The 17,488-nt window shown below is 35.4% G+C and overlaps 1 protein-coding gene across 6 annotated transcripts in view; it reads right to left on the reverse strand.

Annotated features, from left to right (window-relative positions):
* Positions 1-17,488, reverse strand: part of ABCD3 (ATP binding cassette subfamily D member 3) — an 80,366-nt gene that overhangs the window by 25,854 nt on the left and 37,024 nt on the right. For 3 of the 6 annotated variants that reach the window (XM_035017987.1, XM_035017990.1, XM_035017989.1), the window contains exons 5-16: positions 14,804-14,873; positions 13,383-13,480; positions 12,703-12,826; positions 10,502-10,558; positions 8,216-8,358; positions 5,263-5,332; positions 2,578-2,647; positions 2,392-2,489; positions 2,185-2,276; positions 565-656; positions 408-483; positions 219-282 (exon numbers count right to left, since the gene is read on the reverse strand). In XM_035017987.1, coding sequence (XP_034873878.1) covers positions 219-282; positions 408-483; positions 565-656; positions 2,185-2,276; positions 2,392-2,489; positions 2,578-2,647; positions 5,263-5,332; positions 8,216-8,358; positions 10,502-10,558; positions 12,703-12,826; positions 13,383-13,480; positions 14,804-14,873 — 1,054 coding nt within the window. Of the gene's footprint in view, positions 1-218; positions 283-407; positions 484-564; positions 657-2,184; positions 2,277-2,391; positions 2,490-2,577; positions 2,648-5,262; positions 5,333-7,519; positions 7,606-8,215; positions 8,359-10,501; positions 10,559-12,702; positions 12,827-13,382; positions 13,481-14,803; positions 14,874-16,460; positions 16,531-17,488 lie in introns of those variants that run through there. The other 3 variants (XM_035017988.1, XM_035017992.1, XM_035017991.1) reach the window with 3 other exon arrangements.

Below are 17,488 nucleotides of genomic sequence, written 5' to 3' on the forward strand. Positions count from 1 at the left end.
TTTGCAAAAGATTTTTTGATAGTAAATATCTGAAACTTGAAAGTCCTAACAATTAAGAAAGATAGATTTCTAAGTGTTTCAAAGACTTATTTTTTAAAAGAGTTTTGTGGATTCAGAGACTAAGTTAAGCCTTACAGTTATTTTACATATTCAGACAAGTTTTTCATTTCACATTTTAAATCTGATCTAAGCTTATATATAATCATTTAATAACTTACTTCAAAATTAAGGTCTCGGATCAAGATATCTCCATTTGGCGTTGCTAAAGGAACATGATCAAATCTACAGAGGAAATTGATAAAAAATTACAATTTTATATTAAACACTAAGCAAACATAGCTGAAAGAGAACGCTACTATACAGTTTAACAAATGTTTATGGTGCTAAAGAACTTTTCCTATACATACTTTATAATGTTATCAGCATTGATGATTTCTCCAGCACCAGGTATCAAGGGAATAACTTGTGCTCCTTCTTCAATACCTTAAGTGGAAAATAAGTATCAGAGCATCACATTACATCAGCCAAAACTTAAACTATGTGACCTAGTGCATTCATATTTACCCCTTTCCTGTTGCGAGACCATTGTGCGCTCATATTTGCCTTGATTTAAATCCTTCAGTACTTGCATTAATTCTGTAATCCGAGCAGTAAAACTAAAATTTAAAAAAAAAGTCATAATGAAAACTCCAAAGGCCATCATATCTTTTACTATTATTTTTGTTACTTATTTGAGATGTAACTGACATATAGCACCCTGTGTAAGTTTAAAACTTTTATTCAAACTTAACTGAAATTTCTAAAATTACAATTTAATTTAACTGAAATAATCTAAAGAAGTCTCATCATCATAAAGTATGAGTGATAGTGTATGCATGCTTTATTATCATGTTTCAGTAGGAGAGCAGGAACATGAGGATAAAGGAAGAGGTTTCATAGGATCTCCACCTCAACAGATAATTACTTCATTAACAGGTGAGTCAAGAAGGTTGTTTGCCACTAGAATTTTAAGGTTTCTAGTAGATACTACACAAGGACTAGTATTAGTACATTCCTCAGACATAGGAAGTATGGACCAAGTTCCTCCTGGAGTGAGAGACAGCCAAGTATAAAGTTAGCCCTCATGTGTGAGGAAGGCATTTATTACATATATGCCAAATGTCTGCTACCTCCCTGCAAACATGGAGGATTCTTCTCTTTCCTACTCCAAAATGGGAGAAAGATGACGTGTTCTTACTATTAGAAAGAAATCACTGTGGCAATAGAGAGAAATCAAAACTAATGCCAAGACATCAAGGAAATAAAAATAACATGATGGTCAAAGAGAAAGCAATCTACATCAAAGAAACAAAAGAGAACTTTTCTGTGAAAATCAAGCAGAAACCTCCTGAAGGAACAGAAGCACCCCATCTACCACGAACCATAAAGGCCTAAGAAAAGTTATTAACAAGTAGGAAGAATGTTCGCATTCTCAAGAGAAAGAGACTCCTCATAGTAGTTGACAATCTCCTCCAACTTGCCATGAAGACCTAAACTGCCATAGAAGAGGAGGAATAAAGAAGAAATACACGGATGAGTCACAGGTCTGGGAAGGATCAGAAGTGATCCAATTTCTTCAGATGTACTTTTTACATTATGGTGTTTTTTTATGCCATATCAAGCCCTTTGTACTAGAGCTTAAAATACTGAAATACTTAATTCCACGTTACAGTCTAAGAACAATTTTACTAGACAGAATGACCATATTTGCAATTGCATCTACAGATACCACAAGGTGACTTTTCACTTCTTTCCCCATTAAAATCAACTTCATCTTTATCTTACAGTGGAGGACAAAAAAGTTCAAATACAAAAATTCTATTCATTAACCCAATTTTCCATGAATTAAGAAAGGACTGCCCTAACTTAACATTTTCTAACTTACCGAATACTAGTGTCCATGGAGCGGACAGCTTGAGAACCACTAACCTGGTTGAAGACTCAAACAGCTCTCTTAAGGAAACATGAAAAGCTCCCTCTCAGAGAAAAACCTTCCTTAATTTTCCTATCAAAATCAGCTTGCAGGAATAGGAAATGGGGCTTCAGTTGCCCCTTACCTTAACCTCAACTGGGCACAATCATTAAGTATAACATATTTTTAAAACTTATTTTCTGCAATTGCTCAGTATTACTAATCTTACTTACCCAGCCAATCTAGTCATTTCACGGCCAGCCAAAACTATCCGACCCAGAGCTTGAGACATTCGCAAAAGCATTCTTCCACTTTGGTAGTAATCCTTAAATAGAAATAAATACTAGTTTTCACTTACATTTCTAAGACTAAAAACTAGCTTTTATTTGTTTTTATATTTAAATTTCAATTTATTATGACTCTGATTACTAATACTTTACCTCTAGAAGTTCTGAATGTGTACTCTTGAGATGTCGAGGATGAGACAAATCTAGGAAAGGACGACTTACAACTAGGTAACCAACAACAGTGGCAAGATCTGAAACAAAACGTTAAGATTTAAACATTAACAATACTTCGCTTTCTCCACAAATTTCATTCCACTATCTCTTTTAAAGCATACTTACATTTGGCAACTATGCTATCAATGAAGCCCATAGAAAACCGAAACAAAATGAAATTATGGAGATGTTCCACCTGGCAGAAAGCAAATACAAAAAAATTTATATTTTATGTGTATGTAAAAATATGAATCTACCCTGAAAATAAAAAACTGCATGATTTATTTATTCCAAATACTTACTGAAAATTAAAAAATTATATAATTTATTGATTCCACAAATATTGCCTATGGTTTCTGATTATACTGTACATTACATTTCATGCACAATACTTATCACAGAGCAGATGCCAAATACTTTATGAAACCATTTTTATGCAAACAGAATGGAAATTACATACAAATGTTAATGTGGTATCATTTGTATATAATATTGTATTCACAATACCATCAGATACATAAATACTAAAACTGATCAATAATCAAAACAACAACAATAAAACAGAAGGATGAGCTAATTTAGGTAAAACACTAGCTGTCCTAGATTGGCACTCAGTGCTTTGCTTTAGTTGGAGACATCTGGTCTCTGCTTTCTCCAAGAATCTTACTACACTCGATCTGAACCAAGTGCTAATGTGTTATCAATGCTGTTCAGCCCTAGTTTGCAGCTTTAATCAAGCACACACTACCTCAAAATTACAAGTCTAAAAATGTTTTATATTCTGCCTTTTCAATGTTCTCAACTTTTCCATCTATCAGATTATTCAAGGCCCTGCATGATCTGGCACTGGGCTCTATCCTAAACTTCATCTGCTTCTGTTATTCCTTCTCACTGAGCTCCAGAAATATTGGTTTCTCAAACTGCCTTAAGGCTTTCCTCTTGTTGTTCCCTCTGCCAGGAATATTGCTGCTGTCCTGGACAGTTCTATTTTGTGACTAACTCCCTCATTCCATGTGGGTTTCCGATAAAACGTCACCTCCTCAAGAAAGACCTTCTTGCCATCCTACCTAAAATAGCTATGCAACCTCCCCATCACACTGTACCATTTCATCCCATTTTATTTTTGGTCATAGAATTCATTACTACCCAGAATCATATAAAATATTCAGTTGTTGTTTTTTTTGTCTCCTCCACTAAAATGTGAGTTTCCTGAGTACAGGGTGGTTTCCTCTTACTATCTTTTGCAAAAGCACAATGACTGCAACATTTATTCAATGAATGCCATGTGTTACATGCTGTGCTCAATGCTGGAGACACAACAATGAATAAAACAGACAAGGTCCCTGAGCTCATGAAATTTACATTTTAATGAAAGAGACAAACTAGGAAACAAATAAGATAAATATAAATTGCAATACTTTTTTAAGGAAACAGATCATTAAATTGGGAAGTAACTGGTGGAGGCCATTTCAGACAGACTAACCAGAGAAAGCAAGGCCACAATAAGTTGTTAACTTTGGAGCTAAAGTCTAACGGATAAGAATAAGCAAGCCATGTTCATCAGCAAGCTTGATGAACAGCAGTTCCCTGGAAAAACCTTAAATGCATTTTATCCGTGAGCACAATCAAAGTTCAGTCATGTTAAATCTAAATAAGACAAAAATCCAATTTCTAAAATTATTTTTTTTTAAGATTTACTTATTTATTTTAGGGAGGAAGAGGGAGAGACAGAGAGAACATGAGCATATGTGAGTGGGGGGAGGAGCAGAGGGAGAGAATCTTCAAGCAGACTCCCTCTTGAACACAGAGCCCAGATGTGCTGCTCAATCCCACAACTCATGAGATCATGACCTGAGCCAAAACCAAGAGTTAGACGCTCAACTGAGCCACCCAGGCACCCCTGAAATCATTTAAAATGACTATTTCTTTAAGCTTTTTAAATCACCTCAATATATATTTAATTTTAAATTTAATTTCACAAGCTTCCACTAAAATGTAAGCTCCTTAGAGGCAGGATTTTGTACGCCACGTCCACCACTATTATTACTAGCACCTGGAACAAGCACAGGCATCTAGATGGCACTCAATATCTTTTAAATGAAGTAATAAAATTACTTGAATTCAAATTTTCCAATTGGCAAGAAAATAAAAACTGATATATGTATAGTTTTTATAAGAAACAATTTTTTTTTTATTAACATATAAGCTATTATTTGTTTCAGGGGTACAGGTCTGTGATTCATCAGGCAAGAAACAATGTTTTTAACTAAATCAAGGGTCAACAAACTATGGCCCACAGTCCAAATCCCAGGCTGCCATTTATTTTTATAAAAAAGTATTATTGGAACATAGCTACACCCACTTATTTACATAGACTATATGGCTACTTTTGTCAATACAGACCATAAGGTCTGAAAAAGCCTGAACTACATACATATGTACTATCTTGTCTTTTATAGAAATAGTTTGCTGACCCCTACTTTAAATAACCATCATAGTATCTTCAAGAATCCTACAGAAACAAAAGAATTTATCACTAAATAAAACATCTAAGCAATCTCTAAAAATACACTGACAATTATTTTAATAAATCAACCTATATTTGTAACTGGGAAGCTTAATATATTGATAGGATAGTTTTTATTCTTTTATTTTTTATGAAAATACAGTATAAAAATACTTCATACTTAAAAATAAATATCTTAAAGATTAAAGATATATACCTATATAGATAGATATAGATATAGATAAGCATAGGCCAAAAAATCAAATCTTTCCATAAATACATGAGCCTCAAGCATGCTATCTTACCAGTTTTCGGAAGACCGAGTGGATTGTCTGCTTTTCTCTCTTATTCCCATTGTAAAAGGCAATTTCTTCACTATTAAAGAAAATAATTTAGTAAGTAATTTTAATATTATCAGTGCCTGAAAAATAATTGAAATACAGTTATTTTATGACTGAATATTTTATTTAAATGGACACTTAAGACTATAAGCTTAATGGGTGCGTGTGGCCACAGTCCTGTACTTGAGACCCTGCTCCTAGCTCAGCTGATCAGAGGGCACAGAAATACACACCTAACAGGATCACAGACTGCACAGCAGCCACATGTTGCGTATGCCATATACAGAGCCTGGCTGGAAAAGATGTGCTGGGCTAGTTCTCAGAAATTTAATTAACTGAATTTCTTTAATAAGAAATAAGAAGGAAGTTGCTATGACATTAGGAAGGCAGGGCTGGGGCAGCCATTATAGATGACAAATGGGAGTACAGACCCCTAGGAGGGAGAGGAGAACACAACAGCTAAGAGAAGCTATGGAGTGATGCCATGCCATACAGCCTTTGAAAGACTGAAAAGCAAACCAAGCCTGAACGAGTTCACAGTGCCAGCTTCCAGGAGCCCCGGCTGCACAGTCGTTCTTATGCTGGGAATCCCACCATATCCTCACAACTCCCCTTTTCTTGAGCTGGCCTGAATGGGTCCATAAGGGCCACAAGAATCTTGGCTAGAAGAAAGGGGGCATTCTTACAGATGAAGAAAGGTTCAGTGTATTAAGACAAGTCTGTCAAAGTCATACAACTAGCTAGTCAAGCAGCTGAGATTGTAACTCACATCTGATTCTAGAGTCTAGTTTTTCCCCACTCCCTATTCAATACGATGTAAAATTCCCAGAAAAGTAACTCTAACAGCAAAGTAAAGATTTACATAGGAGTCTAGAGGGTACAGTTAAAAAGCCTTCGATAAACACCGAGTATTTCTTTAAAGCCTCTTTTTTCCCCTTAAATATATATGTGAATTTTATATTCTACTCCAAAATGTACCTGCATTTTTTTCCATTATAAAAACAAGGTAGCTCTTGCCTCAACCCCTTCAAACAAAATTAACTTTGTATAAAGATGAATCATGTTCAACCTATGTTTCACCATTTCCTTGACACAACAACACAGAGCCCCAAAGTATCACAATTCCAGTTTAAGAAACAATTCTATACCTATAATTACTTTTCTCACTTCCTTCTACCTCCTCTGCATGTTTAAGCCTATGGAGGAAGATGAGATGAGCATTCTAATTCTGACTCATTTTAGCCCCAATCTAAAACCTGAAAGGGCAAAAACAACCCAGAATACTCTAGTTGCCTATTCATCACTGATTCTCTTCCACATCCTTCTTCCTATGTGAGAGAACTCCAATTTTCTTAGTTACCCACCTATCCCTTCCTATGCACCCAAATGGTTTAGGAATGGCCTCAACCCCATCTACGAGGAATGAGTTCCATTTGGTCTAAGCCAATCACTTGCCTGTGATTGCTTAAGGCATGGGCAAGTGATCATTCCAGCCAATGAGAGGTGAAACAAAGTCAGGGGTGGGGCTTCTGGGAAAGTTGCCCGCTCTCTTGAAGAGATGGCCTGTTTTTATTTCTGGGCTTTTTACAGGGGAGGAAGACTAGTGAGATCTGAAATTGCTTTTGCCATCTTGTGATCATAAGAAAAATTAGGCTGAGGAAAGGGGCAACATACAAAGGAAGGCTGAGCCAAGAGAACATCAAAGAGCCAGAGCCCTGATCATGTTGTGCCTGGAATGGGGCTATCTTAAGAGTTCTTATGTCAAGTAGTAAATGTCTTTATTGTTAAGCTACCTGAGTCAGGGTTTCCTGTTTCTTGCAAAAGAAAGCATTCTAGCTGATACCATCTTTCATTCACTTGGCAAATCACCTCTCCACTCAACCAACTGTCTACTCCTCCACCTCCCTACAGCACAAAACCCTATTTAAAACTGGTACCATTTTAGCAATATAAGGAAATAAAGGAAGAAGGAACTGTTAAAAGAGTAATCCTCTAAGTAATTTTGTAAATGCTTTAGGGTACTAAATAAAGATTAGGACCCTCAAAATGACTTAAAGTTTACAGATGAATACATGAGAAAATTTACTGAGTACCTACTACATATCAAAACCTGTGCTGGAAGCTTTGTATGTATTCCATATTTAATCCTCACAATAGTCCTATATTCTCTATTATAAATAAGAAAAGTAAAGCTATAACTTGCCAGAAGTCGTATAATATATAATTGATAAGTGGAGGCGGCAGATTTTGAAACTAGTCAGGCTGGCTCCAAAGCCTACTACGTTTTCTTCCCATTTTGGAAACTATCTGGAAAATAGGTAGACACACATGCAGTGAGACTGAATTACTGAGCATACACAGTCTCAAAATAAAAGTATTTGTGGATAAACTGAGACAGAATTTTCTTTTTTTATTTTATCTGACAGAGACACAGAGAGAGAGGCAACACAAGCAGGGGGAGTGGGAGAGGGAAAGCAGGCTTCCCGCCGAGGAGGGAACCCGATGCGGGGCTCGATTCCAGGACCCTAGGACCATAACCTGAGCCAAAGGCAGACGGTCAACGACTGAGCCACCCAGGCGCACCCCGACAGAATTTTCTTTGAAGAAGTATTATTAGTAAACTTGAATTTGAATTGTATTTTGAGTGTGTTTAAAGTGAAATTAACAGAAAATTAGTCAATAAAAGAGATGAAGAGGTGAACCAGGGATACTACACAGTTAAGAAAAAGAGAAATGCTGAAGATTACTACTTTATAAAACTGGTATTTTTCATAATGTATTATTCAAAAGAGGTAAATACACACACACACAATTTTGGTAACAGTGCCTTCCAGACTTTTTGGAGTTAACTTACATGACATCAATGTCCATAAAAACAAATTTTTAGTACAGCCAAATTTAATACATTTCTTCTTACCTGTTTGTGATGAGCCGGGAATTAACGAATCTATACTCTCCCTCATACTTTTGCTCAGTTATTGTCATTTTACCAATGGGTCTTCTAAGTCGAGTTAGGAGTAGCCCAGAAACAATCAAGTAGGCCATCATACTTGTTGGGCCCTATTATTATTGGAAGAGAATATACAAAGTTCAAGGATATCATAATAAATTCACTGGATGCAACATGCACAATTTCTATAAATAACTCCAGTGACTTGGCTAATTTTTCCCCCTTAATTATTTCTTTTTTGGGAAAATACACACTGGGCCTTCACACTTTTAACTACTCATCTATTCTGTTCCTCCTCCAACTCTCCTGAATTTGCTGACCTAAAAATTCCTAATTGCGGGCACCTGGGTGGCCCAGTCGGTTGAGCATCTGCCTTTGGCTCAGGTCATGATCCCCAGGTTCGTGGGATCAAACTCCGAGTCAGACTTCCTGCTTGGCTGGGAACCTGCTTCTCCCTCTCCCTCTGCCTGCCGTTCCCCCGGCTTGTGCTCGCTCCCTCTCTCTTGTGCTGTCAAATAAATAAATAAAATCTTTTTTAAAATAAAATAAAATAAATAAAAATAAAAACTCCTAATTGCAGTCCTCACTCTTCGTATGGCATCTAAAACTCTTCTGATGGAACTCTACCTAATATTCCCTTAAGACTCCACAGACACTCTCAGACTTCTTTTTTTGCCTTCTCTTGGAATGTTAATATTCCCTGAGGTTTCTTCCTTAGATCTTTCCTCCCAAATTTTTATCTCTACTCCCATCACTCTTAAGAATCCAAGACAGTATTTCCAAGTAAGTACCATATACTCTCACCTCACTACTCTATAGGGCTTCAAGCTAAAGTCCCCCAAACAAGCTCTACCTGCCTTTCCCTTCTCCTACATCTTCCTTGCAGCTGCCATACCTTCTAACTTGGTGAGTAACCTCATCACCCATTGACCAACCCAAGAGAGAAGCTTTAAGCTGACCTCTCCAAGCTCATCACAGGCACTCCCCTCACTCCCATCTATATCCTATGTCCTGTCATACTGAAAAAACTATTTCCTGAACATGCCATTCAGTGAAGTTGGTATTATGCCTGGCAAGCCTGACATATCTAACGGACACCTACTCATCCTCCTCAGAGCAACTCAAATAACACCTCTAATTCTTCCGGACACTAAATATTTTATTCAAACTTCTGTTACTGGACTTATCATTCTGCATTATAATTGTCTGAATATCTATTCTTTCACTAGATTATAAACCTTCTTCAGCTGGAACTGTGTCTTACTCATCTTTTTATCCCCACTACCTAGCACAACATGTGTGGACTATAATTTGTATTCAATATTTTTTAATTAAATATGATTGATTCAATCATTTCAATAGTCAATGCAAGAATGGGCAAAGGAGAGAACTAAAACAGTTTCTACCTTTGAGAAATGCAGAATCAGATAACAGGAATACATGGAGAGATATTTAGGTATTATAAAAATTAGCAAGTACCATAAAAATATCGCAGCACAAAGATAAGAGGGATTAGGCCTATTCACTTGCTTATAGTAAAAACAAGGGTAGCAGAAGGTTAGGAAGGTAGATAAGAAAATTCAAATAAAAACCTACTTTCCCCAGTGTTCTGGAAAGTAGCAAAAACTACTATATAAATTATATATTAATCAACTACAAGATGCGTATGCATACACATGTACATATATACACAGTACAGTCATACTATTACATGGTTGTGTAATAAATATGTAAGAGTAACATCACATATTACATGACTAAAGTTATATTTCAATGAGAATACTGAGACAAAATTTAAGGGTCATTCTTACCAACACAAATAATAGAGAGACAGGGTAATAAGGCTCATAAGAGAGTCAACCACTTATATAATTATAAAATGACATATTATATTAAAAAACTATTATATCTAAAGGCATTTCTGATATTTTAACATTCAAGTTTCATATTAAAATGGCTGCATCCAAATCTCTTTTTAGACATTACTTTACAACAATAAGTACTTGGATGTCAATGTTTAAGCACTTCTGGTTATTAATGCCACAAAAATTTTCGAAATATCCAACTTAAGGAAAATTCAAACACCAAATTAGAGTACTTTTTAAAGTCTCTAATACAGTATTATTTTATAACTAGACTTTATTAGGTACATGTTGTAAAAACACATTCTTTGAGATACATAAAAATTCCTACAAACAATCCAGCTATTTACAAAACAGTACTACAGCAATTTAAAAGATAGATTAAACTCACCTGCGCTCCTATTGCACTTGTTAACTTGAAGATATACAAAACTATGTCTAAAAATGGCTGTAAATATTAGAAGATAAAGAATTAAAAAGAGGTAGATTGTGTAGATTGATAACTAAAAAAATACAATAAATATAAAATGCTACTCAACATTTAACATGTAATTGTCAACATGGAGAGTTCCCATCATATATAATGTACTATAAACAGTATATAGATCAACAAATACATAAAGAAAACGGTTCTTATTCTCAAGAAACTTAAAATAGAGACAGCATGACCAATGTCTACTGACCAACAAGGGGAAAAACATTTACCATTTTCCAACAACTCAGGTAGTTCTACTATGACAATTAACCATTAGTAACATAGTAATTTCTCAATGCAGTGTAAAGACAGTGAATAAAAAGGACCTGAGATGTAACCTCAAACCTGGTACCAGCTTTTCTGGTTTCTATATATCTACACCTATAAAACGAACGGTTCTTCCTGCCCGTAATATTGTTTAATTCTATTACTTTATCACAACATCCATATGTTAAAATAATCGAATGAGCCTGTAATTTTCTGATATAAAACTCAAGCTTCTAGAACTAAAACAAGACATTAATATACTGCTCCTTACACACAGAGACAACTCAAATGACATACCAAAAGTTTATACATATTTTGAAGTGTTTTTCAAAAAACCCCCATTACATTCATTCACTTTAAGTCTATAGCCACCCCTTTCTGCTGGCTTCTATGAAGATTAACCTGTTCTTTTTTGCCTTAAAAATTATCAAGAAGCTAGACATACTTGTAAAATGTAAGTACACTTAAAAGTTGACAAAAATCACTCATCATTTAAGTCACAGGTCAAACAATATGTTAAAAACAGTAAATATACAAGCCCACTACAATTATTTTGTATTTTCCCTATTGCCAATGTGACAAGACCTGAGCTATAGAGTTGCTCAAGTGCCAAGATGTAAAGAATACATAACAATGTCTAAAGAATTACACAAAAATTTGTATATACACTCCCCCGCCCTTACACACACAGAAAACAAACTTCAAAATGTGGCAATGGGAGCAGAAAAGAAGGCTGAATTAATCAATAATTTAGAGTTGCCAGAGTTCCTAGAGTATGGAATCAGTTAGCAAAGGCTTCTGGAAAGCTGAATAAAAAGTTTGCCAGGAAGTGAAAAGGAATCCTAATAATGGGCCTGTCATGAGGGGGAAACTCTTATGGATACACGGCACTTCTCTAAGAATTGCCTGTCCTCCTTCCATCCACATGGTAAAAGCAGGAGCATTCCTATTCTTTACAATGTGACCCAGCCCCTTGTAGAGAGTTCTTGTGTCTAGCACTGGGTAGACTGGGCATCTGATCAATTGTGGCCAGGGACAAAGATACTATAATTGGTCCACCCTAAGACAAGCTCCCACCCCAGACCAAGAGCAGCCATGTGGATTAGAGTAGGAAACAGGGCATCTAAGATGAAGAGGGGAGGAAATGCTGGGTAGATGATCTTGCCGGTGCCCCATACATGTCCCAGGCAAGGCAGGATTAGGTAATGGCAAAGAAGAGGACTTAATGAGAAGACTACAGCAAAAGCTGTAAAGGGTGGTGAGATATACGATAGCAAGACGAGGAAGAACTGAGGAAACGGGCAGGAAGAAACCTGGGTAAGGCCTATCCTCAGTCCCAAGAGCTCTGACAATATTCTGGGGTGGGGGTGGGGGGAAATAGAAATTAGAAAACTGAAATCAACTAGCATCTTGTGAAGATTTTTTGGCCATTACTCAAATGATCTATTAGAATTGGCACAGAAATGGACAGGAAGAAGTCCCAGCCTAGTGTTATGAATATGGAACTGGGAACATAAACTGATGGTCAATTTCTAGCAATTGCCACAAGTCCACACGTCAAGTGACAAAAGTTCAGATTTCTGTTTTTACTGAAATCAGCCTGCAAAATTCACTCAAAATCTTTATAAGGCACTAAATTCTTCATTCTTGGCCAAAACACCTCACAAAAATAATAGAGAAAATTAAAAGTTATTAAAGTTATAAAACTTACGATTATAACTCTAATTTTCTTATGAAAGCACTTAGTTATATGCTGTTATGTCCATCAAATCAATTCTATATAAATTTGCTAAGGTTCAAAACTCAACAAAGTAACAAATAATTTTTAAAAAGAAAATAAAGAAACTTACCTTACTAAGATTTGAATACAGATCAACTACACTGTTACAAAACTTTTCTACATCTTGTGTAAGCAGCTGGTCTGGATTGGCTATCCTGTTGTCCAGATTTCCCATTTTATAATATGTGAAAGCTCTAAAACAGGTGTAAGAAAGTGACATTAAAACTAATGATTTTAAAAACAAAAAAAAATCCCATTCTAGCACACAGTGCAAATTCATAGAAACAGAAAAGTTTGGAGCTAGGAGAGGCCTTAAAGACTGTCCTTACTTTAGAGATAAGGAAGCAAGTCCAGAGAAGGATGACTTGCAAATTAATGGAAGAGCCAGGATTAGAGTCTAAATTGCTGAGGTCTTTGCCTATGTGGTTCTGGGTCTAAGAAAACTCCCTTGAAAAATATATCCAATACAAAAGAAAAACTTCTATCTGATATCATAAGCATTTCTATTCAATTTAAGTATTTTTAGGGCGCCTGGGTGGCTCAGATGGTTAAGCGTCTGCCTTCGGCTCAGGTCATGATCCCAGGGTTCCGGGATCGAGTCCCGCATCGGGCTCCCTGCTCCTTGGGAGCCTGCTTCTCCCTCTGCCTCTCTCTCTCTCTCTCTCTTTGTCATGAATAAATAAATAAAATCTTAAAAAAAAGAAAAAAGAAAAAAAAGTATTTTTAATATAAAAATAGGTTATCACTTACTGGAGATACTCCTCATAGAGGTACTTAGTTAGTCTTACTCGGAAGCACAGTTTGAGCTCATTTAACCCAAACTTCAAGAAGTTATTAATTACAGAGATCTGAAACAAACAAACACATATTACTGGTTTTACTACATTTCTACTTGTAAAATTGTAATTTATTTCTCTAGCATTGGCTCTGTTCCCAAATCCTATGATTTTTATAACTGATAGTCCAAATTGATATAATTCAGTTCTGTTTTACTCAGTGTACAAAGATAAAAGACAACATGCTAAACCAAATGCAATTGGCTATATTATGCTGATATATTAAAACTCTACTTGAAACTCAATTTTAGAATACGTTAATATCATTAATTATGAGAAGCATCTTGATACTTCTTTTGTAAACAAACAAAAAGCCAAATCTGTCCCCTTTGGATCCAATGTAAAAGAGTCCTGACATTTATGTTTGTATCTTCTGTTTCCTACTACAAGCACTATGACCCTAGACAATGAAATTCTAGGTGCATTTGTTTAAAAAAATATTATAAATTTCATACCAACTAATACCATTTCCAGATTATTTCTAGAGTCATCTTTACTTCTCTTTTCCATCATTATATTGAAATCAATTCTTCCATAGTTCCAAACTCACATTTACATAAACATTTTCTCAAGAAAACAATGGTTGTCCGCTGGATCTCGATCTTTTAATGACATCTACACTTATCTCAATTTTTCTAAAGGTCTAAAAGCCATGTGCATGTATCCTCAAGCTTTATTAAATCTCGGACATATTTTCTAATTAGCTGGATTTTATAACCAAGCTTTTTTTTTTTTACTTGCATATTTATAATACTAAAATTCTTATAGTGGCAGTAAAACAAAGAACCAAGCTAAGAATATCACTGATGATTTAACCAAACACTGCCCTTTATTTTTAATAAATTCAGATAATAAATTCCAATTTCACTTCAACTACATTAGTGCTTCAAGTTACTATAATAGTTTATGGCCTAAAGCAATGGTTCTCAATCAGGGTGATTTTGCCACCACACCTACCCGCACCTCAGCCTCCTCGCGACATTTGGCAATGTCCTGGAGACATCTGGGGTTGTTAAAACTGGGGGAGGGGCACTACTAGGTTTCTACTAAACATCAGAGAAACCCTGGCCTAAAGGTTAGAACAAAACAACACATAGGGACACATCCACATATGTATACAATGAAACTGAACCCAACCTAATAATTCCTGTCTTACTATCCAGTATAAAGGTTTACATTGAAAAATTCTGCCAAAAGTTACAAAACTAAACTTGAAGTAGGAACTTAGTACCATAAATCTTTAAAGTCAACTTAAGAAGTAAAGAATCTCTGAAGATTTTTTTAGTACGATCCAAATTTTTCCCTATGTAAAGATTTTTAAAGAATTCCACTTACGAGAGGCATGGCAGCGATGAAGTTGAATAAGTATCTCCTGAAATCTTTCCTGCTACGACCAATGATACCACTGCAAACCACCACATGCAATGCATTAGTTGCAAAAGAAGCAATATTTAACACTAAGAAAACCTGTAAAGCTCTACAATTACTCTTGGAAGTTTTTACTGACTCAGAAGAATCAATAAGAAAAAAGAGGCTGAAAAACATTTTCTTGCAGAAACATGTTTCCAACTTTTGAAATTTGATCATTTGAAAGAGGCTTCTTGAAAATCAACTCTATAAATAGCAAAATTAAATAACAATGATTTTCTTAGTTCTTTCCTTCGCAGAAATGGTAAATTAAAAAAAACTGCTACTGCCACAAAAGGGGTTTTAACAGCTTTAGAGAGCCAGCAGTGGGTTAGAATGGATGAAATAAACTAGTGTTTGTTTTTAAATATTTTAATATCCTGATGCTCATTTGGATGAACTAATGGCAGAGATAGCCTGAGAGATCAGCAAACTCTCACTGTAAAAGGTCAAGAGTAAATATTTTAAGCTTTTGTGGGCCAGAAGGTCTCTGTTCCAATTATTCCGTTCTGCTGTTGCAGAGGAAAAACAGCCAAGAATGAGACTGGCTGCATCCTAATAAAATCTTCCCAAACAGATGGCAGTGGGATTTGGCCCGTGGAGCCTTATCTGCTGACGCGAGGACTAAATTCTAAGTCCTCTCTGGTAGACTAGTGGGGTTCCTTAGAGCCTCAGAATGGTTCTCCAGAGGCTTCAGATCTGTTAATACACTTCAACTACACCAACTCCTCTTTTATGTTATTTTACATATTTATCTGTTCTAAAAATATCCATTAAGAACTTATTTAAGTAAGAATTCTACTACTTTTTGAAAACCATTATATCATCTAAGTAAAGGATCTCTGAGTACCATATATCTATGATCTACGAGAAAGATAGAACTTATCTGATCACATATCTTTTTTCAAAGAATGTTTATTAACATTCACAAATGTAAGTAAAATATATTTTGAAAAACACTGCACTAAATGATTTACACCTGGCCCCACATGCCAAAAAAATGATACGGTATCGGATATAGAAATAATCCGATTTTTATGAGGGAGTAGGTGAATAATGCCAAGTAACGTTAACTGGTCTTTTAGAGCAAAGAAGATGCGTGGTCAAGTAAATTTGAGAAAACCTGGGTTAAACAAAGCTAACACATGTCTTTATCAAAGACCTTCTCAAAGCTCTTAACGTAACATAAACCTTGTGCATTAAAACTCTCTGAGAGGGCTCTGTGGCATGGATCATTTCCTCTGCCATCGCTGGCATTCCATAGAACATACTTTGGGAAATGCTACTTTAGACTGACAGGAAAATTGATAGTCCAAGTTTGATAGAAGGGCTAAATAATTTTTTTTTACTTAAGTTGAACTAGAAAAAAGCTACAACAGAACCACAGAAAAATGTTGTTTCTAGAAATAAGAATATTAAAAAAATAAGAGCAATTAAGACAGTGCAAAAAGTTTAGAGGTTTAGACTAAAATTGTTGGAACCAAACTTCACATAAAACCAAAGTGCTTTAGTGCCGCCCACGCTGTGAAACACACACGATTAGAACACTTGGTAAAGCACATGCTATCACTCAGCAACGGTTTACCACTGGGGCAGCAGCTATAAATTTAAAAAATGGTTTCTTGAATAAAGCCTTATTTCTGCTTATTATTCCGCTGCAAAAGAAAAATAATAATAAAGAGTAATTTTACAGTTTATATCCTATTACTTCTAAAACACGTAAGGATCTTTATAAAAGGTAATTTGGTGATTTTAAAATGCCTCTAGTCAAATGGGTGAAAATAAAATAAATCTCTATAATTACATTGTAGCAGCAACAAGGTAGGAGGGATTCTCCTCCATATCATGGAATTTCCAGGTTCTACCTTAAAGAAGGAGTCTGTCCTATTAAAATTTGCCCATACTCCACAGTCTTTAACGACTGCTAACAAATAAGCCTAAAAGATGTAAAGGATATTAAAATGTACATTAAGGACCAGAATGACTTTCTTTCAGACTTTTTTGTAGCAGAAACAGATAAATCTAAACTTCTTTGGGAGAAGCAACAAGGGAAAAACAGAAAAATCAATTTATAATGTAGCTTGAGTAGCACGTTAGAGCTATGTGTTATTTTTCAAATAAAACTGCTCCATATTGTGAATTCATATGTTTAAAAATGTTAAATTTAACCAAATATCAAAGATCTCATACAAAGAAGCTCAAAAATATTTATCAAGGAGAAAGTTAACAATTTACTTTAAAATGACTGTTTCACAATTGATGAATATGGGTTAAAAGTATATGGAAGTGGGGCACCTGGGTGGCTCAGTCGGTTAAGCGTCTGCCTTCGGCTCAAGTCATGATCCCAGGGTCCTGGGATCGAGCCCCACATCAGCCTCCCCGCTCAGTGGGGAACCTGCTTCTCCCTCTGCCACTCCCCTGATTTTGCTCTCTCTCTAATAAATAAATAAAATCTTAAAAAAAATTTTTTTAAAGAGTATATGGAAGTTCTTTGTACAGTTTCTGCAACTTTTCTGTAAGTTTAAATAGTATCAAAAAATATTTTTTAGAAACTCTTAAATAGTCTTTGTTTTTTCATTTTTTTCTTTATCTCGTATCTAAATGTTAAAACTG

The sequence above is a fragment of the Mirounga leonina genome, unplaced genomic scaffold (assembly GCF_011800145.1).
Source record: "Mirounga leonina isolate KUSES-001 unplaced genomic scaffold, KU_Mleo_1.0 Mir_173, whole genome shotgun sequence".
Lineage (NCBI taxonomy): Eukaryota > Metazoa > Chordata > Mammalia > Carnivora > Phocidae > Mirounga > Mirounga leonina.